The 26,695-nt window shown below is 45.7% G+C and overlaps 2 protein-coding genes across 7 annotated transcripts in view; both read right to left on the bottom strand.

Annotated features, from left to right (window-relative positions):
• LOC120951245 (furin-like protease 1, isoforms 1/1-X/2) overlaps positions 1-21,941 on the bottom strand; it is a 141,211-nt gene extending 119,270 nt beyond the window's left edge. The window contains exon 1 of one of the 2 annotated variants that reach the window (XM_040369839.2): positions 21,750-21,941. The gene's annotated coding sequence lies outside the window, so the exon portion shown is untranslated. Of the gene's footprint in view, positions 1-21,507; positions 21,673-21,749 lie in introns of those variants that run through there. The other variant, XM_040369838.2, reaches the window with a different exon arrangement.
• A 2,401-nt stretch (positions 21,942-24,342) lies between these two features.
• Positions 24,343-26,695, bottom strand: part of LOC120948014 (transcription intermediary factor 1-alpha) — a 41,023-nt gene continuing 38,670 nt past the window's right edge. For all 5 annotated transcript variants that reach the window (XM_049611117.1, XM_049611121.1, XM_049611118.1 and 2 more), the window contains exon 13: positions 24,343-26,688. In XM_049611117.1, the coding sequence (XP_049467074.1) occupies positions 26,533-26,688 (156 nt within the window). In that variant the 3' untranslated portion in view covers positions 24,343-26,532. The remainder of the gene's footprint in view (positions 26,689-26,695) is intronic.

The following is a 26,695-nucleotide window of genomic DNA, read 5'->3' as shown; positions in this document are numbered from 1 at the left end:
GGATGGCTTCGAAATGCACAACAACCCAAGACGCAACTCACACAATGGCGCGTCCTACATATCTCGGATGGCCAGCAGTGTCAGCATCTTTCCCCGGACAAAACCCCGACCGAGTCGGGGGACATGGCCAACCGCTCTAAAACACACCGCCATCACACCACCGCTGTCGATGTGGTTTTATGTGCATAGTCATACAAACGTACTTACCACACACACACACACAGGCGGTTGGTGTGGTGCCGTTATGACAAATGTGAATCTAGGATAATGTGATTTTTATATCTGCCATATCCCGTCTGGTGCCCATTTGTGTTTTGCTTGGCACGAGAGAGGAAAAACCAGGCGAATATCAAACTTTTCATGAATCGTCCCAGGGACACCAGCGCGAAGAATAAGTACGCGTACTCGTCCAACTAATAGGAAGCATGCATTCTGTTTGCACAACTGACACAAGAAGGTCTGCACACGAAACTACCGGGCAGCGCATTTCATGGAGCACATCACTCTTATTTCTTATTTACCACAACCGCAACTGCAACCAGTAAGTTGTGCCTTAATTTTTAAATATTTAAAAACGTGCATTTTCATCCGTCTCTACTGCAGAGAGCGCACACACACGTGACTTCTAAAAAATTCATACTACCGAGAGATTCGCGATGCGTCCGTTGAATGATTGCCAAACCTCTCAAGCCGCCCGTTATCGCACGCTAAATGGATTTCGACATTCACCGAAATGGCAGGGCACCGGAAACAGAAACAGACTGACCAGATATATTCCGATGCGAAAAGGCGATCCCCGCACGAATGACGAACGGGAAAACGGCAGAAGGAGAGAGCACACAAATAGAGCCCACAAACAAAACAAAAAGCGAGACAGACAAAACAGAATCACGCTAGCGTATAAATTGATATCGATATTTATGTTATGCTATAAATTTTATTTGATTTTCGATTGACTCTACTGCTCCCGGGCACTATCATATCTGGTGGAAGCCGGAAATGCCAGAGAGATGCCAGGAGAGAACCACAGACATCAGTGGATTAGGATTCTTTGACTCTGTTTCAGCCACGCTTTCTCGCCCCAAAACTAGCTTAATAAATCCATCTCTCGGGCACGCTGCTCTCGGGGGGACGCAGATGGTACTCCAAATCGGGTCGTTCCGACCAGATTGTGATGCGCTCTGCAGCTCTTCCAGAGGTTGCCGAGTACGATTTCTTCATCGCATGTCGATAAGAATTGAGTTTCCTTTCCCCCCGTGATCATTTTCATTCCACATTGACCACAGCCAAGTCGGCGAGGTTGGTTGGTCATCGACGTCCGCCGAGCACTCCGGTTTACTGCTCTGCTTTGTACGTTCGCTTCGCCTGCTCCCTTGCTTCTTCACTGCTGCCAACAATTGATCGCAGACGCACAGCTTGCACATCAGGGAGGGTAGGGGACGACGACCAGGATTCTCCCGATCCCGTGTGCCTTTGCGCACGTTGTTAATCAATTTTTCACAATCTGCTCTTGCACACAAACCCGTCGTAGCCAGGGATAAACGGCCACCATTTGCCGGTGCATCCGTCCGGAAGCACGCAGGAAGCCAAATATTGCTGAAATTCGAGCCATTCCCAAAGGAAAAGTGGGAGGGGGGTATGAATGGAAAATTCACATAAAAATGTTCGCGCACTCACACATACCGTGTGCCACAAAAGCACGGAAGCGAGGGGGAACTAAATTGCACATGAGCTATATATTGTACAGTTTTTAGTCGAAATGTGGAATGCTCCCTATCTCGCCCATATATCGCTGGCATAGGGAAGGAAAGGATAAAAATGCGCCACCAATCAAACCAAAGGCTTCATATACCCCCGGGCGAGAAAAAATGGTTCAACTACTATCCAGCAGCTTCATTTAAAATCGAATGAGCTTTTGAATGATGAAATAGCATCGAAATGGATTTTGTAGCAGAAACAATATTCTTATGGGATTTACTTTGTTTGAGAAAAAAATGTTCCCATTAGAACCGATACTGTTTCCAATAGCGAGTGAATTACAATCCACATTTTGTGATTGCTGATTGATCGGAAAAATGCCGATGATGCTTTAATGGTTTTGTACATTGCGAATAAAAATAATAATATCAATTCTAATTAAATATCGTCAAGTCCTGCACAATACACAGCATTTCATAACAAAGGAAAGCCCTTGACAACGCAACAAATGATCCCATATAACCGTTCGATACGATGGCTTCATTACATCCCATCACAGCAACCCTGTTGGTCTGTTGGTTGTTTCAGTGAACACACACAAAAAAAACAATATCTGGTTGAACGCATCCATCGTGCTTCCGCTTCCATCGCTGCTGCAGGGCATCATCGAGCGATGATTTAATAAAGTTAAATGAAAATGTTTTCAAATTAATTATCTGGAGATCGTGTCGGTGCCCGGGTCTGGCATTGTACACCGACCGTCGGTTACCGTCGATATACATTCCCATAGCAACATGGTGTCCCGTTTGCACCGATGCATCCGCTTATTAATTTACTGACTTGTGACCGACCGCACACCTCGACGACTTCAACACAATCGACACGGGGGCCGAGGGTTTGTCTGATATGAAAAAGGATACGCTGTTACCGTCCCAGTCCCCCCCCCCCCCCCCCCCCCACCAGCTCTCTTTCTCGTTGTTGATGCTTTTCATGCACCATAAAAAAAGGAAGGAGATGTGCCATGAATTGCAATCCCCATGCACTGCAATTGTATCGTAGAGCAAAGCAAACGATCGTTCGTTCCGTTGGACAACAACACGCGGACCCGCTCCCCATGTACACTGCCTGCAGCTCGACAGACGCACAATATTGTACCCGAACCGCCATATTTATTGTTTCATCAACCGCTGACGAAGAAAATGCAATAACATAAATCATACCCCTATTCAGCTTCATCGTCCATTTCCCATCGGCTCGTGCATGCCTGTCAGTAATGAACACCACCAACCTGTGCACACACACACACATTCAATAACGCCGCCCCATGCACACGCAACATACGCGCAAATTATTAATGCCGATAATTTGGAGCATAATTTGCACCGAACCGCAACCGACACAGACAAGACAAATAATAATGCTTTCGTGCACACATTTAAATGTTTTGCCTTGTTGTGTTTTTTTCTTTTCTCTCTTCCTCGCTCTCTCTCTCTCTCTCTCTTCACCGCCACATTATCATAACATATGCACCGGAGCTTAAACGCGCAACATCGTGTTGTCATCATCATTGGCGGGGCCGTTTTAAAAAATGATGTTGCATTCGCTTTTTACCAGTGTGTAACGAGCGTGTTCTCCGAGGTTTTTGCTTTACTGAACCAACCGCCTGTCTGCCCCACCGGTACAACATATTTACGCCCTGTTTACGCCATGTTCCGTCCAACATTGCAACAGGTACAGCGCAGCAGCAGCAGCGAGTTCCCACGAGGAAAATCACCTTCAATTACTCGCACGGTTTCTTGGCTCTGTGTTTTTGCTCACTGATTCCTTCCGAATCAGTTAACTGCATACACCATTTTGGTGGCATATTGTAGAAATTGTTTAACGAACGGTGGTTAAAGGCCGCTGATCATCATCGCTGTACCCAAAGGCCAATCAGGGGATTGGGTTCGGCGGCGGCTCGGTTGACACAATCGCTGCGATTTCGATGAAGCGTAACGGCCTTTTGCCGGGCGAATTTTGGCAACATTTTAAAAACACTCTCAACAACACAACAGACACAGGGCCGTGTGATTTCTTGTTATGATTATCGCCGCTCTCGTTTTGGGAAATGGGCCAATCAATTCCAACGATAACGATAAGCTTTGTTCTATCGCTGTTTGCGTGTTGGCCGTCGTTGGCGTCTGCGTAATAGTAATTGAAAGCAAATATGTAGCAACAACAGCCTTATACTCGTCGCAAAACCTGTGCCACGCACAAAGTACACAGACACACACACACACACGATTGAGTTATACTGAATCAGATTTCCATCACACAGGGATATGAAACGATATTACGGTTAACACCATTGCGACACAAACCAAACCGAACACCATTTTCATGCACGTTATTCCGGTGACAGCTCACTTCACCGAACAGACGGCGGTGGGACCACATCTTCAGGGCACCCGAAGCAAACATCCGGAAGTCATGGATCTGTGCAAAGATCCCCACGAAAAAGCCTATCCTTTCAGCCTGTAACACTGTCCCCACCTCCCACCTTGTAGAATGTTTTGAAAAATCAATCAACAACTCTTTTTTGTTACACGGCACACCATGCCATGCTTGGAGGGTATACTCTTCCGACAGCAGTAACGGTAAGGTAAAAAGGTTCAAATTTTGTAGGTCCCACTGCCCCGAGTAAATGAACCGTAACATATTTCTTAGTTCACTGCCGCCTTCTTCTGGAGGACCTTTTCGACCGTTTCCCATCGATCGAGAGAATTTGCTGCGATACAGTTTTTTATGAAGTACACAGAAGTTCCTCCTTCCGTACGTGGGTTAATCTTTGGATGTCTAGGCTTCCTTAACCGGCACCATAAGCTCGCACACAAGTTTTCGCGTTGCCCTCCCCCCGAGGGGGTGCTGTCTGGAACACCATCGTTTAACCCACCTCCCAGGGGGCTTCTACATCATCACCAGCGTATAGAGGAAACATAGACTCACGTGTCTACCTACTAACTGCTGTCTTTGCAAAGGCAAAAAAAAACCCATTGAAAAAAGAGAAAACGGACACACGGGGCACAGAGACATGCAACGTGAAGTTATGTTCTGACATTTATAAGCTGCCCTACCCTCCCCAACGATTTTGCTTTGGTGAATTTTTATCGCGATACTCTGACCTCACCCCGAAGGGTACGTGACCGGGGTAAAGGTGTGCACAACCGTTTTGACCGGTTAAGACATTGACCCGAAACTACCTGAATTCTTTATTAATGGTAAAAGCGTGTCCTGCGCCCTCTGGACAAGGTGAGCTAAATTTAGCAACAAATCCCTTACTTACAGCGCATTACCAAAGTAGACCGAAAGCGGGGGAAGGTGCTCAAAGGAGGGGGAGCAGGGCATGAAATAAATAAAGTTGGAAACAAATCCCGATCCTATAAATAAACACTTTTGGAATTAATTTTTAACAGCCCTAAACTAATCTGGATAATTGCAAAATTGAGGAAAGGGAGCACAACGACTACCTTTAGATGTGTATGTGTGCTTTTCGTCCATGAAAATTAAATTACTTTACAGCCCAATACTGCGCGTATCACGAAACATAGCCCAGCTTAATCCCCACTAATTCCCATTAAAAGGCTTCACCGAAAATCCTATCTGATAATGTGACAAAAGTAGTCATTAGTCGTATCCAACTGCTGAGCTCGAGCCCATTGGAACCCAATGGGATCGCCATTTTCCTGGTCATCTTAATCTCGCACATTGCCCATTTCCATTACGTTATCTCTCGTGCGCCAGCCTTCATCTGCTACAACACACTCATGCTATCAACGATGCTATAACGACATTGCAAAACGATAACTGTGTGTCCTCGCGTTCAGCAGGAGCCTCACTTATCTAAGCCGATCAAAACCAAAACACCGAGAGCGTACGAAAATCAGCCACAGTGCATGAAGCGAACGGCCCCCAAACCCACCATCGAAATAGAGACAGAGCACAACTAGCGTTTTCAATGAGTCTATCCCAGAGCCAGTTTTTCGATCAATTTCACCAAATTCTATCTCCTCTTCCCGTAAGGCTGATTCCACCACCGTCACCACTTCCCTTCCATCCCACAAATGCAGTTGGATTTTTTCCGGGTTATTCCGCGCGCTCTTTCCTGTGTGCGAACCTGTGGTAGTAGGTTTCACTGAAACCTCGCAAGAAGGGAAAAGATTGTTTCATGCTTGCCCAACTTCCTGCGCTTCTGTATCGCTTCGTTAAGCAACAGTATAGAGAAAAGGAAGCGCTTTTCACTAGAAGAAAGCACGCCAAAAATCGAGTGCTCCTACAGCAGTACATAACGAACCTTGGGGGGTGGAGAAGCTGTACGTACGACGAATAAGCTCAAGCTAAGTAGAGTAGACTAAGCAAACAACGGAGAGCGAGAGTGCGAGTGTGTACACGCCATTAATATTGGAATTGATAGTAAGACGCGGCCGTAATCCGGATCCGTTCTCTGCACAGAGAGCCATGTGGCCTAGCATTTTACACAATTTCCTCCCAAAAGCAAACACAGATTTGAAAAAGTGTGTACACCCCCCTAGTAAACTCCAAAATATTACTACAACTTTTCGTTGAAATAAAAAAACGTTAAAGAGAGAGCGCGATGGAAAAATGAATAAAGTCATAACAAGCCCGTTTTGTCATGCAAATTGCATGACTTTAGGCGCTTTTGACTTTGTCTCTTGCGTTACACCCAACACGATACGAGGTTTCATTTCAGCGTACATTGCAAAGGTCTTCTTTTACCAACTAGGTTTTAATGAAAATATCATATCAAAACCCGCATTCTCACATCATTGCATTGAAATTCAAAGACAACTCAAACACACCAACCTTCCATCGGCTCTGTTCGGGCATGAACAAAGACACGAGGGATAAAAACAACGCACCCTACAAACCAACGACAAAAAATCCATCCCTCGAAGCATCCTTTTGCGCAACCAGATCGTCAGATAATATGCCGAATAATATGAACGGGTGTTTCAATGTTTTCGTTCCATCATCAAGGCAAATGAGGATCGGACCCCGGGAGCTCGACTTTTTTTTTGGGTGGGGTGGATGGGAGTGTTATCGAAAAAGCAATCACAAAAACGGTTTCGCCCCACCAGTGTCAGGAAAAAGGAAAACATTTACCTTTGATATTCGACAACGCTACAGGCTGGCTGGCCTATCCTCTCTTCAGTTTCGAGTGGCGTTCATGTTTCATCAACTCTCAGGTTGCCAAAAAGAGGACAGCAAAAAAAAAACTCGAGCTCTCCCACCGAACTTCTAAGGACCCATAGTCGTACCAGAGAACACCGGATGTACCCGACCGTCGTACAGTAGTATATTATGCTATCACTTCAAAAGCGAGCCACGAAAATGCGAGAAACTCTCGTACCATATCCCGGGTAGGTAGGTACAGCTCGGGATTATATCCGGAGGGTCTTCCCAAAAGTAGCCCTGATTGATTGCTAAAGCTTTTGCAATTGGGACACATTTCCGCAGTCCGATCGAATGACAGCCGCCATCGGGGAGGGGGTAAAAAATGGATTTGTATCGAAAATTCATCGGTAGCAGACGATCGGTAGGATGAGCGCGCGCAGTTACCAAATCGAGCACAAACTACAGACAAAAAAGAAAACATAATAATGAAAAAACGATTCAAACAATAATCTAAATGAAAAATTCCCACAAAATGAAAGCTTGTACACACGCGCACTCGAATGGTTGTTTCCCAGTGGCTCACCGCAGCAGAGTGTGCCTAAATCCTGCTCCAAATGGAGGCAGAGATGAGATTTAGCGCCATTTGCATCGCAACAATCCCGAGGGACACTTTGCGCACGACATATCCCCATGAAACTGTGCTCGATCAGATCAATCGCTCGGTATTTGGAGTTCGGCATTAAGGATTTGTTCGACGCAAGCACCAAAAAAAACACAAAAACACTCATACGAGCGACAGTTTTGACGCTGCGGGGCACATACGGCATATACACCGGGAACGAAACGATACATCCCCAGCAACAGAGCTAATCCGTTGCAACATAACCACCGCTACGGAGGAGATTGACGTTCTTGTTCTGTCGTTCCGAACGCAACGATTCAGAGGCCCTACAGACAGATTCACACAGGCGGCAATGGCGTTGCAGTTTGGTGGTTTTTGGCTGCAAAGCCTCCCTAAAACCCAATGGAAAACCCTCGTCATCAGGAGAGCCCGTGCGCGCATAAACGTGAATCACAGCTGGCAGAGCTGGCAAGCAGCAGCAACACGCCGAGGGATTGTTTATGTTGATTCAATTCAAAGCGTGGTGCCCACCGGCCACTACAACGCTAAAAAGTATATCTCGATACACTCGCGTGTCGTATTGGCGCATCCGACGTGTCTATCGATAGCGCATTGACAAAAACGACTGGCTTCATAAACATAAAAGATATTATGTTCGTAAAAGAGCTTTAGAATTGTGCGGTGAATAATAGTTTACAGTTCTCTTTTGTTTACAATTACAACCCAGTGCTACAGTACTGAACTACTTTTAACCAACACTACAATCAGCGGGAAAGATGTTTCAACCATTTTCTTGAAATGACTTGAAGCGTCGCTAACCCGTTTAAAACTTTGCCAAAACTAAAACTAATGAATCACGCAACTTTCGACGTGCCCAAGTAGACAGTAATGCCACTATCATTCCCACCCACCAGCTCAACCCAGCTCAACAACGATGACTGTCACTAATAAAAGGTAAAATTTTAAATAAAAACCCACCCATCGCCACCCAGTGCTCTATCTCCTTCTCTCTGTCCCGAATTTGTTTCACTGAAACGGATGCTTGGCGTATTCCAAGCCCCACCACAACCACCAGGAGTGGAAAAACTCTCGATAAGCGCACACAAACTTTTCTGCTTCACGCAAGGAGATCCTCTTCAACATTAAATAAAATCCGACGAAGGAAATAAGTGATTTCTCTCTGCATTGCATTGTGCGAAGACTACACTTTCCACGGTCGGTTTTCTGGTGTCCTCGAAGGAACACGACCGAAACCCACCCGAAAATATTTAAAAAAAAAAACCCTTAACAGTCCACGTGTATTCCTCCGCACGGTTTACTTTTATCTTCAGGATACAACTTTCAACTTCGAAATGACTTTGGAATGCACTGAGAACCGAACACCCAATGTCTCCTGCCCAATGTGCTTACAACAGGATAAGAACACACGGTGTGGTATTACTTCTTTCGCAACGGTTTAAACCCTTCCTCTGCCGCCCAACTTTCATCACTCCTGTCCCCTCAACAACTATCTCAAGTGAAGTGCGCTGGTTCTTGCAGCTTCCGGCTCCTGTTCCTCCACTCGGTTGGGTTTGGCTAGATTCCAGTGCACTTGGGAGGAGCTTTGCAAGCATACGCAGAGAACGCAGAGGAAAAAGTAAACCCAGCGGAAAGCGGCGGTTCGGTCTCACTGTTGTTCTATTGTCACGCTCGACTCGCTTTTAGATGCGCTTCTAAGCCCGCTAACGAACGATTCTTTTGGGCTGTGAGCACCACAAAAAGAAGCGCCCAGAGCTATTATCCTTCACTTTCCAAGAATTCATCAACTCTTCCCCATTTTATACAGCGCCAAATGATCATTAAATTGAAGAAAAGTAATGAGAAATTTTTAAACAAAGCATCGTAATGGTTCTGCTTCAAAAATAGTGCGCGAAAGGCAAAAATCACACCCAACTAAAGTGATTAGAAAGTATTGTCTCCCGCGTTCCGTGTTTACTTCACAAATCACAATTGCAATAACTTTGCACAAAAAGAGCTCTGGCTCGCGCCCTCGTTACGGTGAAGAGGAGCAAAAAAGGGCCATTCCCCCCACCAACAACAACAAAACGATCGACCAACGATTCTTTACCATTTCCCGTACTAAAAATCATTTCAACAGGCAAACTTTCATCAAACTTTGCCTTGCTCGGTGTGGCTTTCTGGGCCACGGTTTCTACCCGGAACTGCACACGGTGTTCCGGTACTTCATTCATGTCCCTTTCTCTTTCATCCTTAGACGTTCCGAAATCTATTTCAATCCCGACACACACACACACACGGCTTGAATGGAAGAAAAGAAGCATCATGAGCCCATGAGCCAAGGAATCTGGCGATTCTGGGAAGAAAAGAAACGAGAACTTCCACCCTCCCGAGCAGAAACCAATGTTCTGCACTAGAGCCTTACCACTCGTGCAGTAAAAGCGTGTATATATCCTTCACCGGCAGGCAGTGGCGAAGCAATGTGCTCCAAAAAGTGCGGCAAAGAAGGGCGGCTGTAAAGGTATATATTTATAACACTTCTTTTTTTTTTTTTTTGGTGGGATGATCCTCCCCGGTGTGCCGACCGGCGGAACGTTCCCATTCAGTACAAAAGCCATAAATTTCAAATTTACCGAACGAGAGCAAATGCATTAGTTTTGCAGTGATAATATTTAGAGCAGAAGCGGGACGCCACCGACCGTTTCCTCACACACAGCCACAGATACACACACACACACATGCCTAGCGTGAGTTGTACTGAAAGGCCTTTTTTAAGCTTCAACCTCGCTCAACCACCAGGAACAGCAGCAGCAGTTCGTGAAGGAAAAGGGCCAACAAAACACCATATCCAGATCGAAAAAGTTTTCATGCACCAAACAAAAAAACGAGTCCCGAAAAACTACACATACACACACACACACTGGTTTGCTGTCTATCCCTCCCCCCAAGCCCGGGAAAGTTGAGTTCAGGAGAATGCTACCAAGCGAAAGGTGACCGGTGACGATGGCAAAGTGTGTGAAAAAAGTTATTTCATTCTCGAAAATTTCGACTCGATCGATCCAATTTATAAATGCAATCAGGCAAATTATTCAAATAAGTTGCGCCACTACTTGCTGGTTTAGGGCGCCTGGCCGGGAAGGGGTGGTATGTGCCACGGACGGTTTTGTTGTCTGCCAGGGATGCTTATTTTCTTCGAGTGGCGGCGCGTGCTGTCCCGGGGGGAGATAGGGGGTGTTGGCCAATGTGAATCCAAATTCAATTCAGCTAAAAACCGTCCACGGAATCGTATAATAGCACTAGACACACACAGTGTGTCTCTGGCAGCTGCGCCGAACGAAGCCGCACGCGTACAAAACCGACTCCCACAGCTCTCTCTCTAATTCAATTTATCAGCTTACCTTGGGCCCGCGTCTAGGCAAATTAAATCGCGAACAAACGCACCAACTAACGATAGCGAACAAATTGTGTAATAATTGCATTTCCGGGTAAGACATGTTTGGTGAAGAAGCGTGTTGTTTTCGCTCCAGAGTTGGTGAATTCGTGCAAATTGGGAAAGATCAGGTTCGTTCACTACCCAAGAATGGAAGAAAATGTATAGAATCAATTTCCGGTGCTTAGAGCAAGTATCATTACCGCTATCTTCTCACAATGACGTCTAACAAGTTGAAAATGTCGATAATATGTGCATTTTCCAACAATGAGGCACCGGCAGCCATTTCTTCAAAATAATCTGTATAAGATGATCGCTTTAAAATTCCCACTAAGCACACATACATACCCCGGAGTACCGTTCGCATTTCCATGCAATCGTTCCTTAAGGGCGCTTGTGTATGTGTGTATCGTATGCCTCTGTGTATGTGTGAGTAGTTCCCTTTTGAAAGGTGAGCTCATTTAAGGGAATGCACATTCTGATGCAGTTTACTGGCAAACTGTCAGGAAAATTCTTCAACCTCTACGCTCTTTCCCTCTTTCTCACACACACTCTCTCTCTCTCTCCCTCAAAAGACTAGCAGAAAATAGCACTCCCCCCAGCCTCCCTCCACCAGGCGCAAGTTCTTTTTGCTAAACCCATCAAATCAATTCAGTTGATTGCAAAAACAGACGAGCACGAATGAAGCCCGAAGGAACTAAACCAAAGCACGGTATGCACCACCACCACCACCGCCCCCTTCTTATGCAGTTTTCGCTTTTGCTCGATGCACCCGATTTTATCGTCTTTTATTCCAATAACCCGTTGTTGCACACACACACATTGTGCAAAATATCTGTCGCATTCACACGAAATGCTTTGAAGTATGCATTCAAAAGCATACGATGCTAAGTGCAGCTTGGGTACACACACACAAGTACGTTGAAAGGACTTATGTTCTTCAGCAAATACACACACTCACACATCCACAGTAAGCTTCACAAACCCTTCAATACTAAGCGCAATAGAGTCGACTGGATGCCATAAAATGCTTCCCAACTGTCCATCTTGAGGGCAAGAATTATGTTTGCACCAAGCAAAGAAACAATTTTCAATTCAGCGAAATCAATCATCACATACAACAGCAGCAGATTGCTGTAATCACGCGCAGCGCGCTCTATCGCATCGTGTTGTGTCAAGGTTACTGGAGTTCGACTTCTACGCCGCGGCGAAACCGTGTTTACTTTAAACACTCCAACCGGTTAATCGCACCACCACACACCCAAATCCGGACACTTCAGTTACTGATTTGTTTGGTTTTAACAGTAACTAATGAATTTCTAACACCCCAACACCAAGAATCGCGCTTGTGCGCGAAGAAAGACTGATTACGAAATGACTGTTTGCACCGTTTGTTTAGTTACATTTGTCAAACGAAACTTTGTCATCCTTGTGCGTCCTCCTTAATATGCTGGGCACGGTTTACTTGCAGCACAGTCTTTTGTGTGATAGACAAAGCTCCAATCATAAGTAGATCAACCCCGCCATATAGTCCGACGGTTTTGCTCAAAAGAAAACTGTCTTCTCATCACGGCTGACTCACCCCGATGTCAACCGTATGTATCGCGCACGGGGCTGCAGTGAGCGGGAGAGAAAGCCGAGATGATTCAACACTAATGACAAGACGCAACGCGTCTTATCTTCTCTATCCATCGGGTCCGAGATGTCGTCGCGTCGTTGATTTCCACGGAGCGCTGATTCCAACGGAACGGAACCCAGAGCCTAGGCCGAGCAAAAACCAACGGCAGAGTTATACAGCAAAGCAAGAGAAATTATGCCAAAAACCACAGCTCACAAGATGACTGCACCACAAACAGATATTTAGATGAGTCGGGTTTTTTTCCTCTTTTTAGCGCGATCACGTAACCAGCGGTCTAAAAGATCTGCACTGCGAATTTCTCTTTCGCGCTTCCCCCGTCCAGAAATAGTCTGCCCAATCCGTTCTCAGGTTCTTTCATCATCTGTTACCTTTCCCTTTCCCGGGGTTGAGTTGTAGTGGTGGGAGCTCGGAATCGGAGCTACCCGGTTCCGATTATATCTTCGGAATCGTTTCTGAGGTCGAGGTCGATTCTGGAGCAGTTTCCGAAGCCGACGCGGATTTCGATTCCGGAGTCGATTCCAAAGCAGATTCTGGAGTAGATTCCAGAGGCGACTCGGATTCCAGAATTAGCCCGGAACTCGCAATCTGCTCCATAATCGGAATCAGAATTGGCCCCGGAGTCTGAGTCAGTTCTAGAATTGATATCAGACGTTTTTAGAAACGAAATCAGTCCCGGAATCTCCATCCGATTGTATCGTTTACAAATAAATTTGGGTTATTGGAGACTATCGATACAATCGTAGGTGCATAGGACCCAAACGCCTATACCGAAAGCGAATTGGATTCTGGAGCCGATTCTGATTGCGGAGCCGACTCTGATTCCGGAGCCAATTCCGGAACCGGTTCTTGGGCCGAATCTTATTCCGTATCCAACTCCGGAACCAAATCCGGAGCAAAATCCGAAATCGATTCTGAAAACAGATCCCTACGAACCTACTGTCCAGAATCGATTCCACAAAAATTCGGAGCTAGTCGGAACCGATTCCGACCAAAACTTCATGTATCCCACCACTAGTGTGGTGCATTCGGACATAGGCCACACCAACCACACACACTCTTTGCGCAACTCATCAGCGCCCAGTCGCGGGGCCAGGTGAATTCGCCCATTTCCTTCCATATTTAGACGCCCGTGGATCGTGGAATAAACGTTTGTCACCCACTCGGCGGACGAGTCCGCACCCCGAGTCAGCGGAGATTCTCGCAGGTGAGTGAACTCCTAGACGAAACGATCGTGCGATTAGCACCAGCGGGAGCAGCAGCTGACAACAACGACGGGGGGCGGCGGGCTGGCTGCCTGCTGCCCGATGATGATCGCTCAGATTGACAGAATGAGTACCAACGTCCGCTTAGCATCTCCACTCGCTGTCTCTCTCTTATACCCTTCTCCTGGGGCTCTGTGTGTCAATCTGTGCACGGGGAAATTAGTGCTCGCAAACACACGCACGCACCCCAAAGAGCATTCAACTCCTCCCTCCTCCCTCGTTGTCGTCGGCTCCTTTCGCTCATTAGCCCTATTTCTATCGCCCCCCCTTTGAGGCAGGGAGGAGCATGATGAAGAATTGCGTAGCCCCGTTGCCCTCGACACACACCTCGGAAGAACCTTCGCGGTTGCGTGGTTGCGTGCTTGCCCCCAGCAAGTTGACTTGTGAACACACATTCACTTCCTCCCTTCTTCTACACCCTACCTCCCCCTTCATCACCTAGTCAACTCAAGAAGCACGCTAGCAAGCAGCGCACGCGTTTGGGGGGGCTAAATAGATCAGTTACAATTTAGACTCTAGTAGAAAGCCTCTCTCTCTCTCTCTCTCTCGTTCGCAGCCACGCAACACACTCACAGGCCGGGTGCCGTCGCTATTATCGAATGAATCTTTCGGATGACCTTTCGGGCTCTCGGTGTGATGTCTCATGCCACAAACACAAGCGTGCGCGGCCCATCGCCCGATCCACTTGTTTATTTGCGAGCATCTCGGGGAGGGTAGCAACAGCAGCAGCTGCACCATCGGAGAGCCAGAGGGGTTGAAACGCGCGAGATTTGAAGCATCTTCACCGCAAGAGAGAACCATTAAAAATGGACCCATCGTTTTGTTTCCTCCCCACACACACACACACACACACAAAGACGAGAGAAGCACGCAAACACGCAGCGAGCAGAAAGCGAACGCAAACGAACGACTGCAGCTCGGGGAAGAACAAACAAACAAAAGCGCAAGGGCGCACACATCATCATCACGATCATCATCATCATCATCCACATCATCTTTTCGCTGCAGCCCCCACCGTCCAGTTCCTACTACACGTTCCGGTTTTGACGTTTGGAAGTGAGTTGCGTCGCTCGCTTAGTACGCTGCTTGATTAAGCATCAAAAAGCGAGGCGGCTAACACTATTAAGGGAGGGAAGAAGAAGACGTTCGCCAGCTGGGGAAGCAAAGGCAATGCCTCCGATGCATCGTAGAATCTTCCGAAGCCATGCTTTTCTTTTGCTTCGCGTAACGTAAAGATTTAATCCGCTTGCCGCCGTCCCCCCGCGGGAGTACGCGCGAGCGTTCGCGGATAGCAAAAAAAATGAAAGAGGGAAGGCCCAACGTCGGTGGTGGTGGTGGTGGTGGTGGTACGCAGCAGGTGGTCCATGTTTAGAGAACTGTTACACACACACACACACACATGATGCTTGCAGCTTGGTGCTCTCGTTCTGAACTCCCCACACTCCCGCCGTCGGCCAACTGTTCGTCAGACCGAACCGACCATAACTCACACACATGGCAGCGAGCCGCGTTCTTGATCCGACAAATTCGACCCTTCCTTAGGGGGAGGAGAGAGAGAGGGAGAGAGAGGGAAGTGTTTGATTTATGCGTTATAGAGTTATGTAACTTTATTTGAGATTTTGTTCCATTTCAGTGGCCAGCGGCATCGTGTTGGTGGTGTGGCACTTTTCGTTTTACTTTTTCCTACGGTTTCCTGTTTGTCCGCGACTTGTCTAAGCCAATTCTGAGCGCTTCAAGCCGGCTTGCTCGTACGTTAACCCTTCCGAATTGAGCAATTACTCGAAACCACCGACGAAACGTGTCTTATTGTATTGGTGAAGACCAAAGAACAACTTTGTTCTAGCCAAGTATTACTTTGTTCTATTGTGCGCGCTACACCCAAAAAAACGGTTATCCAAACATGGATTTTCCCCTCCAGCACACCGGGGTCGGGACGAGCGAGCATACCATCAATCAAACACAACGTACCAAGCTTTATGACGCACCCAAACAGCCCCGGCCCACTGCCACACGTCTGCCCTTGCGCCTGCTTATCTAATCTCTGCAAATATAGTGTGACAAATCCGCACGACACGTATCCACGCCGCCCGTGCGTATGACAAACGGCGCGCTTACACGAATGAAAAGCATAAAAAAGAAGCGCGCCACAGACAGAGACTTAACGCCAAAACATTGCCATGCTTTTGTATCGCTCTTATCAGTCCGATAATGGTGCGGAGGCACGTTTGCGCACCCGCATGGGCCAAACTCGGGACAGAGAATGCCCCACAGACAAACAGAAACATTGTCTTATCCCAACAGAACAAAGGAATGTGCTTTTTCTTTTGCAACACCAAAGCAAACAGTAAACGACGGCTAAAATGAGTCGCTTGTCGGATGATTATAGCAAATAGTACAACGCAATGGAAAAATGCATCAAAAAGTAACCACATTTGAAGAAAATAAAAATAAATGCAAAATATGTACAAAATGGATTTGCTAATAGCCCTCTCTCTCTCTCTGCATCAAACGCTGCAATTTTAAATCCCTCACTGCATCTTTATTCATCCTCAATGTACTTCAAAAATTGATCACGTTTTGCCAAAGTCATGGTAAAGAATTAATAAAAAAAATGCATATTTATTCCCAGGGCCAAATCACATAACGTGTCAAATTCTTCCCGGAAGGCGAACGCACCCACAAACGACGCGCAAACCCGGAATTGGATTTGTGAAGCGATTGAATGCATATTTAAATGTCGCAACAACAACAAAACGATCAAAATTTAACGAAAAAAAAAACAGGAACGTCACAATAATTCCGCAATGAAAATTCGCATCGAACGCGCAGCACACGTTGCATTAATAGCTCAAGAGCGCAGCTGCACCGCCACACCACACCACACCAACCAACAAGCCGCTTAAAAATGGGATTTTGATTGGTTGTGCAGGCCAAACCGGAACAGGGAGCCAGTATTAGGGGGGGGGACTGGCACAGGGGGATTAGTTTGCAAATTTGATGAAATATGTTTTCTTTTTGTTTTGTTTTCCACCAACCATAGCGGATCATGTGTGCGGTCGGTGAGAGGGAGTGTGTGTGTGTGTGTGTGTGTGCGGGCATAGCTCAAACTCGATTACGCTTTTAGCTGAAACTGACACGCGACTTGGTTGCGGTTTGGAAATGATAATTCAATTACAGTGTATCGAGAGTGCAACGAAACAGAAACGGGCCCCCGCATGCAGTATTATGGTTGGATGGATGCAGTTTTTGTTGCACCGAGAGGACTAACATTTTATGTGGCTTACCAGTTGTAGTTCCAAGAAATGCATAAATCTAGTAAATACTAAATACTGGTTTTTCTAAGGCGAAAAGTCCACAGCAATTTTTGCAAAACCTTTCATCTCAAATGGTACCTTTAACACGTTCAGTGTAATGCTAACGACGTGACAAAGTGTGGGAGCTCGGAATCGGACCTATCCGATTCCGATTCCGTGTTCGGAATCAATTCCGGAGCCGATTCCGATGCTGGAATCGATTCAGATTCCGGAGTCGATTCCGGAGCCGATTCCGGAGTTGGTTTCGGAGCCGATTCTGGAGCCGACACCGGAATCGATTCCAGGATCGGAATCGCCTCCGGAATCAGAACTTGACTCCAGAAATGGAATGGTTTGAATTGAAATAAGAAGTGTGGGAAGCGAAATAAGTCCGCGATTCTCCATGTGAATAGATCATTTACAAGTAAATTTTGATTCTTTGTCGCTATCAACACATTGGACCCAATTATGAAGCCAATTTCTGATTTCGGAGTCAATTCCGATGTCGGAACCGATTTTGATTCCGGAGCCAATTCCGGAACCGATTCCGATTCCGGAGCCAATTCCGGAACCGATTCCGATTCCGGAGCTGATTTTGATTCCGGATCCAATTCCGATTCCGGAGCCGATTCCGGAACCAATTCCGGAGCCGATTCCGGAACCATTTCCAGAGCCGATTCCGAAGTTGGTTCCGGAGCCGATTCCGAAATTGGTTCCGGAATCGATTCCGGAAACTGATTCCGGATCTACTATCCGGAATCGATTCCAGAAAATTTCTAGAGCTAGCCGGAATCGATTCCGACGAAATCTTCGTTTTTCCCATCACTACTCTACAGACCCATGTGAAGAGCTTTTCGCTTGACTTCAGCGCATGAAACATAACTCGCGGATGATCTCTTTTTCTACCCCCCCAAATGGCATGTAACAACTAGTTTAGGAAAAGTGTTGGACTTACCTGTCAAACTGATGTGATGTCCCTTCGATGCCAATGCCAACTTGGATCCGTCGTGGTTGTTGACAATATTATTTATAACGCTTTCCGATGCACTCACACATAAAAATGGGTTCAAATCTCAACGGAACTGAGCTTTTTCCTTCACTAAGCTTCGTTTCAGTAAAGGAAAATGTGTCATCGTTCGACGTTGTTTCAACCTTTTTCCCCCTCCCGGAAACGATCTGAAGCTCACTTTTTTGAGGAAATGGTACGCCTCAAACTAGACAGGTCCCGATAATGTGCAGGTGTATGTATGTGTGTGTACCGACGGTGGCAAGAATCGTTTGACTTAAAATAAATCACAAACGAGGAAATTCTATCACCCCCCCCCCTTACCAGGTTCCCAATTTTCACCCTCGCCAGAGCTTCGATGGATCACAGGTGGAGTCTTTTCTTCCCCTCCTGCTTTTGATTCTTCCCTTCCTTACTTCGATTGCATTCATTCTTTGCGCCCTCGGGGAGAGGTGCCGCGCACCATTATCTTACTGTTTGCGAGTTTTTTTTTGTTTCTACCCCATTTCCATCGGCACACTAAGAAGCCGCGGCACGACTTTTGTTTACGCTGCGAACGGCGACGACAACGACGACCGAAAAGACTTTGCGCGTTCTATTTTGACTCCATGCTTTTCCCCTGCCTTGGCAACTGCGACTAGTTTTCTTTTCGATGCGCGCACACACACCGTTTCCATCGCTTGCCTGGTTTTTATGCTCAGTTCGTTTCCTTCTCCTGGGCGCAGCGCAGCGATTCCCGTTCCCGTGCGGCACCGGTTTTCCGCCCCCCTCTGCCAAACATTTGCCACAGGTTCACACTGGCTGGAAACGGAGGTGGACGACTTGGGATGAGGTGTTTTGTTGCTGCACACACCCCGGGTAGCGTACGCCATTCCCGTACAAACCTCCACACGCACACACACACGCCGAGTACCTTCTATGGGGCACTTGAAAAGAAAATTTGCCCAGCCTGCTTTGCTGCCGCGTGGATTTTGCTCTTAACTTGTGCTACTTTTTCTTTCCCTATCTCTGGCTCTGGGGAGGTTTGCTGTTAGCTGGCTGCTCGTCCCGTTAATTTGAGCTTCGCTGGTTAGTTGCCGTACCTGAACCGTACCTAAAAGGGGGGAATGAAACTAGCTGAGCGTGCTGGGATCATTTTTTTTCTTTTAGTTGCGTCGTGCTTCCTACTCGACGATGGTCGATTATGGCTGTCTTTAGGAATATGATGCGCTCTCAGGTGAAGGTGATAGAAATGATTCAACAAACAGCAAGACAGCTTTGGTATTCCAGGTTCGTGAAATATTAATCCTAATTATTGCTGTACATTGCATAATAATTTAATAATGATGGCTTCAAAATCGATCTTGCTAAAGGGTCTGTAAGTTCCATTTTAATCAAACATAGACCATAACCATTCTCCAACGGAACACGGTACACAATAGCGAAGGTAAAGCCCTTTCAATATTGACCAGGAATGGATCTGACAGCTAGACCGCAGTAAATAAAAAGGAAGAACCGGACCCAAGCTGGAATGATAATTGTGTTCCCCCCCTCCCCCCCCCCCGCCCTGTACCGGATTTGTCCACCTCTTATCGGGATCGGGAAGAAGACGCACGTACGGGGTTCACTTTTGCCCGATTCTTGCTCTTTCTCGCTCTTGCACGCACCCCCGTGCGGCACTCCCACCAACACACACACACACACAGGCCGCACGCTTTTGTTTACACACGGCCACCAAAAATTCCTTCGCAGCCACCCTGTTGCGGTGTGGTGTGCGTGCATCCACACAGCGGGCACTCACTCGAAACTGCCAGCGCTCACTCACACACTCATCCGCGAGCACGTCAAGTGTTCGAGCGTGCGAAAGAGAACACGAATGTAGGGAGGTTCACATTCGACGTACAGCGGACGCGCTTATTCACGATTGAAACCAATCAAACAACCCTTCACTGTGATTGAATTTACAAAACAAACGTTCTACCAGACTGTATCAAATTTACAAGTTCGTTTCGCTTTACAGTGCGATAACATAATCTCCCCAAAAAAGGGACATTTCTTTCTAGCTAAAGGAATGTCCAATCCCAGTGACAGATCTATCTCTACACCACACGCGCGCACATACACTCTCTCGCCTGCTGCTCAGTCTCCGTCGTGCATCTCTTTCTCGCACACGCAGCCGGATGTTGTCGTTTGCCTTGAATTGTTTGGATGGACCACAACAACACACTACCACTACTACCAACTAACACCACCGTCCACCGCACACCACACACAGCCGAATTGCATCGCAGTCGGTTTTAAAACTAATGTGCGTTTGGTTACATTTGCCCTACTACGATTTACGCTCATCCACCACCACCACAGCCAGTACCCCTACAGTGACCGGAAAAGTAGGCCACTTCCTGGCAGCTCCCAGTGCGCCAGAGTATGTGTTTCGGGCGCTTTCTCCTAAAACATTTTGATTCACTACACAGAATCTTGTGTAGAGTGGGATTTTTACAGCACTTACTGTACTGTGCGTGAATAACAAACGCACACAAACGCATAAACACGCACACACACACATGACAAAATAGAGTATCGGCCACGCCGTCCTCTACCTACGGTATAAGAAGAGAGCCAGTAAGAAAACAACAACACAGCATCTCTTCATGGCGCCAGGCGCCACACCAGACAGACCACCGGGCAAAACGTCACCGAAAGGGAGAAAAAAGATCACGACAAACAGCACCTTCTATGTGCGTGTGTTTGTGTGTGTTTCTATAATTGTGTGCGGGTTTATTCGTTGCCCTTCCGGATATTGACCGCTGTGTGCATGGCGAATCTTTGCGATTATCTGCAACGATTTCCAAGTAGGGCTTAACCAATTTACATACGCACGTAGAGAAAGTAGACCCAAAAAGAGAAAAGAGACAAAACAAGTAGGCCCTCACACATACACACACTACACACACACACTGATTCACTGTAGTTTGCTGTCTGTCCTAAACGGTAGATCGAGTTGTGATCTTTACTTTGCGATTCTGCCTTCCGTTACAACGTCGCTACAATGGGACAAAGTTCACACTCAGATTCGACCTTTTGCAAGACACCACAAAGAATGGTGCAACTGCCAACATATCATCCCCTCTCCCGACGGAGGTAACGATCACGACGATGGCGACGATCGCGACAACGGGACTTTGGTAGGGTTGCTTTGATGAGGTACAATTCACTTGTGCTCTTCCTTCTACCACCACACCGACTCGGCCACGCACGCACACACACACACGAACACACACTCTGCTCGCATAGAAATGCTTGTGCACTTTGTTGTGATACAGGAGGGGGATGGATCAAGTATACGCACTTAGCCATCGCACTTTACTATGCTGGCAACATACCATACACACGCACACACACACCTCACCACGAGAAAGGTTTCAGCAAGCAGAACATCAACACAACACAATCGGCACAGAATACGAAACCCGCACGCCATGTGCCGCTCCGGAAGATGTTTCGACAACCTAGCGACACCGAGACGGCGTGTAAGCGGTTCACCCCCTATAGCAGTCAGCTGATGGAAAGGGAAACGCACACTTTTCTTGACACACAGCCTGCAACTTATTTAGCCCTTCTGCAAGCATCCAACTGGCAGCAGCAACTTACAATGCACTCGCGACAAATGTTGGAAAACGCGTTTTCCCCCGGAATATTGGAATATCCTTTGCCCAAGATCGGCCAGACGGGAGCAAACGTGCAGCACGTCCGCACTCTTGAAAGCGTTGGAAGCGAGTGTGCGTGAGTGGCGCTTTTGGCTGAGGTTTCGGATGGATGTTGCCCTCTCACGAGTGGCCAACAATTTGTTGTTTGCGATTGTAGGTGTGTGTGAGAGCGCGCGAGCGTGTTCGAACTGTCAGGGGCGGTTAAGGTCGTCTACACAGAGGATTCGATGCATCCCGAGCAGTATCTTTGTCTAAACGGAGTGATTTTCTGTGAAAAGGGTGTAAAATCTGTATTAATTGATTTTTTTTTTAAATTATCATAGAATACAGGCATAGGACAAAAGAAAAACAACGTTTGCCAAGTATTGTAAATGATTCATTGATACTTTCTGGCTTCCTCTAGGTGTGATAAGTAAACCAAGTATGCACAGTAAAATAAGGCGGCGCTCTGTAACTCTGCAATCGATCGAAAAGACAACAGGCTCCAACGAACGTAAAGCGATGTCAGACACTCTTCAACAAACGAGCCAAATATCGTCGCCAACCTGTTAAATCATATAGGGGAAAGCGGGGCAAAATGGGCATGTGGGGCAAAATGAGCACCCTCTATTTAAGCATTATTTGACTACAAAGATACTTTCCAATGCTCAAAATGTATTCATTGGAGTGTTCTATGAACACCATGTAAGTTTCATAACCCTTACATGACAAAAAACCAAGAAAAATGCAAAATAAGGTTTAGTGGCATATTGATGTAATTTTTGCCACTTCGAAAGTAAGCTTAAACCAGTGTCACAGGGATGCGTTGAAGTTGTACATGATATATTTTTAAAGATATGATTTTTCTATATAATTTGTCTGAAGAAAGCAAGGCGATTGAATGCGTATTTTTACTAGAATAAAAAAAAATAAAAAAAATGCTTCACGAGGGGCAAAATGGACAGTTACGCTTAGGGCAAAATGGGCAGATGCTTTTGACATACGGCGCTTGGTGAGGCTATGGTGTTGTATTTGTCGCCTCAATAATGATATCAAGCACAGATTAAAAACATTCGATGTTGTAGATTTAAACGTGTAAAAACTGTTTTAATTTTGATAGCATATTTTTGGAAGAATTTTAAGGGCTTTTCTGACCAGCAAAACAAATGATAGAACGAAAATACATTTCACGAAACGTGCGCAAAAGAATAGACCTTTACCTAAGCGCAGTTGTTGTGGCCCATTTTGCCCCAGTGTTTTGACGTTTCACAGTTTGTTTACATATGCCCATTTTGCCCCAGGGCTATGCCCATTTTACCCCGCGTGTCAAAAATGCTTCTCGTAAAACATCAACTTTTATTTTACATTATTTTCATGTTTTTAAGTTGTTTTCATTCTATGTGGCATATAAATTCATAGATAAATGGTGGAGGCATGCAATAATGAAAGAAAAATTGTGTTTTATGGCATATTCAAAGGAATATTCAGTAAACTGCTTAACATGCCCATTTTGCCCCGCTTTCCCCTACGTTTGTTCGGGGAGTGTGATGTCTTGTGCGATAGATTACAGTGCGAGCTTTAAGATAACTAACTTCAAAATAATAGTGTTCGATTTGAAGAGTTAGATTGTTGATAGCTAAAACATTTGAACGTAGAAAAAGGTGGCAAAATAAAAAAAACTAAAAAATAAAAACTAACATTGTAGGTACCGGAATAAAACATGAAAAATGATCAAATTATAATTTTACATAAACCGCGGCAGTTTAGGGCACATCGAGTAATTATTTTAGCTTTTTGTCCGTAGGCTTTTATAGCAAAGTTTTAATATTTTGAATCTTCGAAAAACAATGCGACACTAAGGCCCGTGTCTGTGTTCCATCGCATGCGATTTTATCGCACGTGATGTCAAACGCTTTTTCGTATAATATTGCGATTATTTGAATGATTTTAATAATATTACGATTATGAAAAATTAAGTTGAGATTGTTCCTACAAAACACCACACATTTAGTTTGACAGATAAAATCGGATGCGGCGTCCGACGAAATCAAAATTTTTTGATTCCGTCGTACGACGAAATCGCACGTCCGACGTTATCTGTCAAATTCCATGTAAAATTTTGACAGGCCTTCCGATAAAATCGCATCCGATGGATCACAGACACGGGCCTAACAGCACAAACTCTAAATGTCTGAATAACGAAGCTCAATTCATACCAAACAAGCCTCCTGGGAACGTTTGAAGCAAAGCCTCAAACCTCTGTTGTTTTACAAACCAAATTTTTCCTTGTTATCCTAATTCAAGCAAACTTGCCCAGCGTCATCTAGTGGCAAATTTACTAACCAAAAAAGGGCAAATTCTAAATTTAAACGAGTCACGGATTTTACAAAAATTGTCCGTATTCTAAACGCATCTAGTCTATATTTTATAGCCTCGGGTAAATTGAAACGAGATTATTTAAAGCAGCTTAACGTTTATTAGGAAAAAAATATATGAAAAAATATACAAATTTCGGATGTAAGGTCACGCCACCAACGTATAACAAGCCGACACATTCGTACGATTTTACAATTTCACTGATTTTTGCTTTCTTTTTCTTTGCAGTAATTATAATCTAACCATTCCAGTGCCGTTTACGATGCATATTATCTTACTGTAAGTTCTACCGTTTGTTCGAGTTACTTGCATCAAGTAGCATAATGCATGTCTTAAGATCATTGAGAAAGTTCAATGTTTGCTTATTCCATACCTGGAACCTACAACACGTGATCGTACGCTAATACGCTATGTATGAATGGAAGTATGTGGTTAGAATGGATAGAGAGGTACATACGAACACACACACTCCTACCTGTTTCAATGTATTACCCCCTAATCCATCGTTCCTGCTTACAGTGCTAACTTTTGCCTTTTGCTCATCAAACTTATGTCCCTCGCGATCGACCCCAGATTTGGGCCTGTTACCCTTTTTGAACATCGGTTTATCCTGTATCGTTCGTATACGTTTTGCACTCGGACGTGACTAATGATGAAATGTGGAAAGAACCTGTACCTCTCGGCTAAGGTGAAATAATTTGTTTGCGATTAAGCAGAAACATGCCTACCAAACTCTAGGTTGGCAGAAAGGGTAACATACATTCTACGCAAAAATTAACATCAATTTCCTGCCTCTATATCTCACCATGGTGATGCAGATGATGATAATGATGCTTGGGTACTGTTACAAACACGCTAGCAGCTAATTCATGAGACTTTAGACCTACACGTCTATCGTAATTCATGCTACGTCATTGTAATTCCAATTGTTCATGCATGGACGCGTACAGAAACCAGACTTGAGAGTAAGAGAATACAACACACATTTACACTCTAAAAACAACGTTGAGATGTAAACCTTATGAAATTAAATTCTAAAACTATTTGCATTAATTCATCCAACGCTCCAATCAATGTGTGGTACACTAAATAAATCAGCAATTCACATACACACGGCGTACAGTACAACGGCTGCTGTATCCCCTTCTTCTTCGCCTTGCTACAATTTACTTGTACAATCGAATAACTTAACCAAGGGTCGCTGGCAAATTAAAAACCAATTTTGGTTTGACTATGCTCTCACCATACCATAGACTATAAAGCAGCGAAAATCGTTCGACTTTGGAAGTAAATATTAATAAATAATAAACACTTTTGTCTGTTAACGCTACCCAGTTGAGCGATCATTTCGATCCAGAACTTTAAACCACAGCTTTCCGCTTGGTTACACAATGCGTTTCCAAAACAATTACAAAACAAAACTAATTTAAAAAAAAACCATGCTACTGAGCTATCATCTGCCGTCAAAAGCTATCTTAATCGCTTTGGAGCGCATTAATCTCCTTCCATTCTGTACACTTAAACAATATTATGATCAATTTGTCATGCACGATTGTATCCACTATCAATATCACCGTCATTTTTGTCAGCCAAAGATATTCTCCCTCCCTCTGTTACGATTGTGTGTGTGTGTGTGTTTGGATGTATATGTGGATGTGTGAATGCGTATTCAGCGAATACTAATGTTATATGTACATTGAAGTGGATCCACTAACCTAATGGATTTAAAATCCGACAATTGCGCTCTCACTGCATTACGGATCGTTTTCCGTAAGGACAGCAGTAGAAGTAGTGGTAGTAGCAGTAATAGTTGTCGTCGTGCCATTCGGTGATGCGATCGCTTCATCCATTTTCCCCCCTATTGCCTCTGATGATGATTCCGTCGTTTCTGCGGCTGCCGCCTTCGTTTCGGCGGCGAGGGAGGCAACATTAGCAGCAGATCCCAATGCGTTAGCAATCCCTCCCGCGGTCGTCGCTGGCGTTTCGCTCTCCCGTGCACTAGGCCTCCCGTCAGGTGGTTCATCCGACTGCTTGCCCTCTGCTTTCGCGACATCTGCATCTATTGCACACTGCAGTGCTTCATCTTCCTCCACAAGCGATTTTGCCGCATTCCATAGCTCGTTCTCCATCTCTTGGCTGAGTTTTGTTGTACGAGCTTGCTCGGGTGAGGGGGCGGCATCATCGTTCGGGCACGTCTCTCCACCATTCTCCACCCGGCCATGAGCAGCGCTGGAGTGAAGAGAAAGATCTTCCGGCTGTAAATCGCAGAGGTGCTGCTGCTGCTGTTGCTGCATGTCTGGACAAACCTCCGGTAGGTCGGAGAGTGTCCTTGGCGGTTTCATCACTGCGCCCGCTACGTGTTGCAGTGACTGTTAGTCATCTTGGTGGTTCTTCTGCCGTTTCGATGCATTCGGTAGGTAGTCCTCGGCGAAGCAATCGACCTCGAGGTACTTTGGTAACCACTTTGAGAGCTGCTGCTCGAAGAACTTCTCCAACTTGCGGGCATTCTTGTACGTCATGCTGTCCTCCTGTATG

This window comes from Anopheles coluzzii, chromosome 2 (genome assembly GCF_943734685.1).
Source record: "Anopheles coluzzii chromosome 2, AcolN3, whole genome shotgun sequence".
NCBI classification, from domain to species: Eukaryota; Metazoa; Arthropoda; class Insecta; order Diptera; family Culicidae; genus Anopheles; species Anopheles coluzzii.
This window is presented reverse-complemented; position numbering and strand designations above follow the sequence as displayed.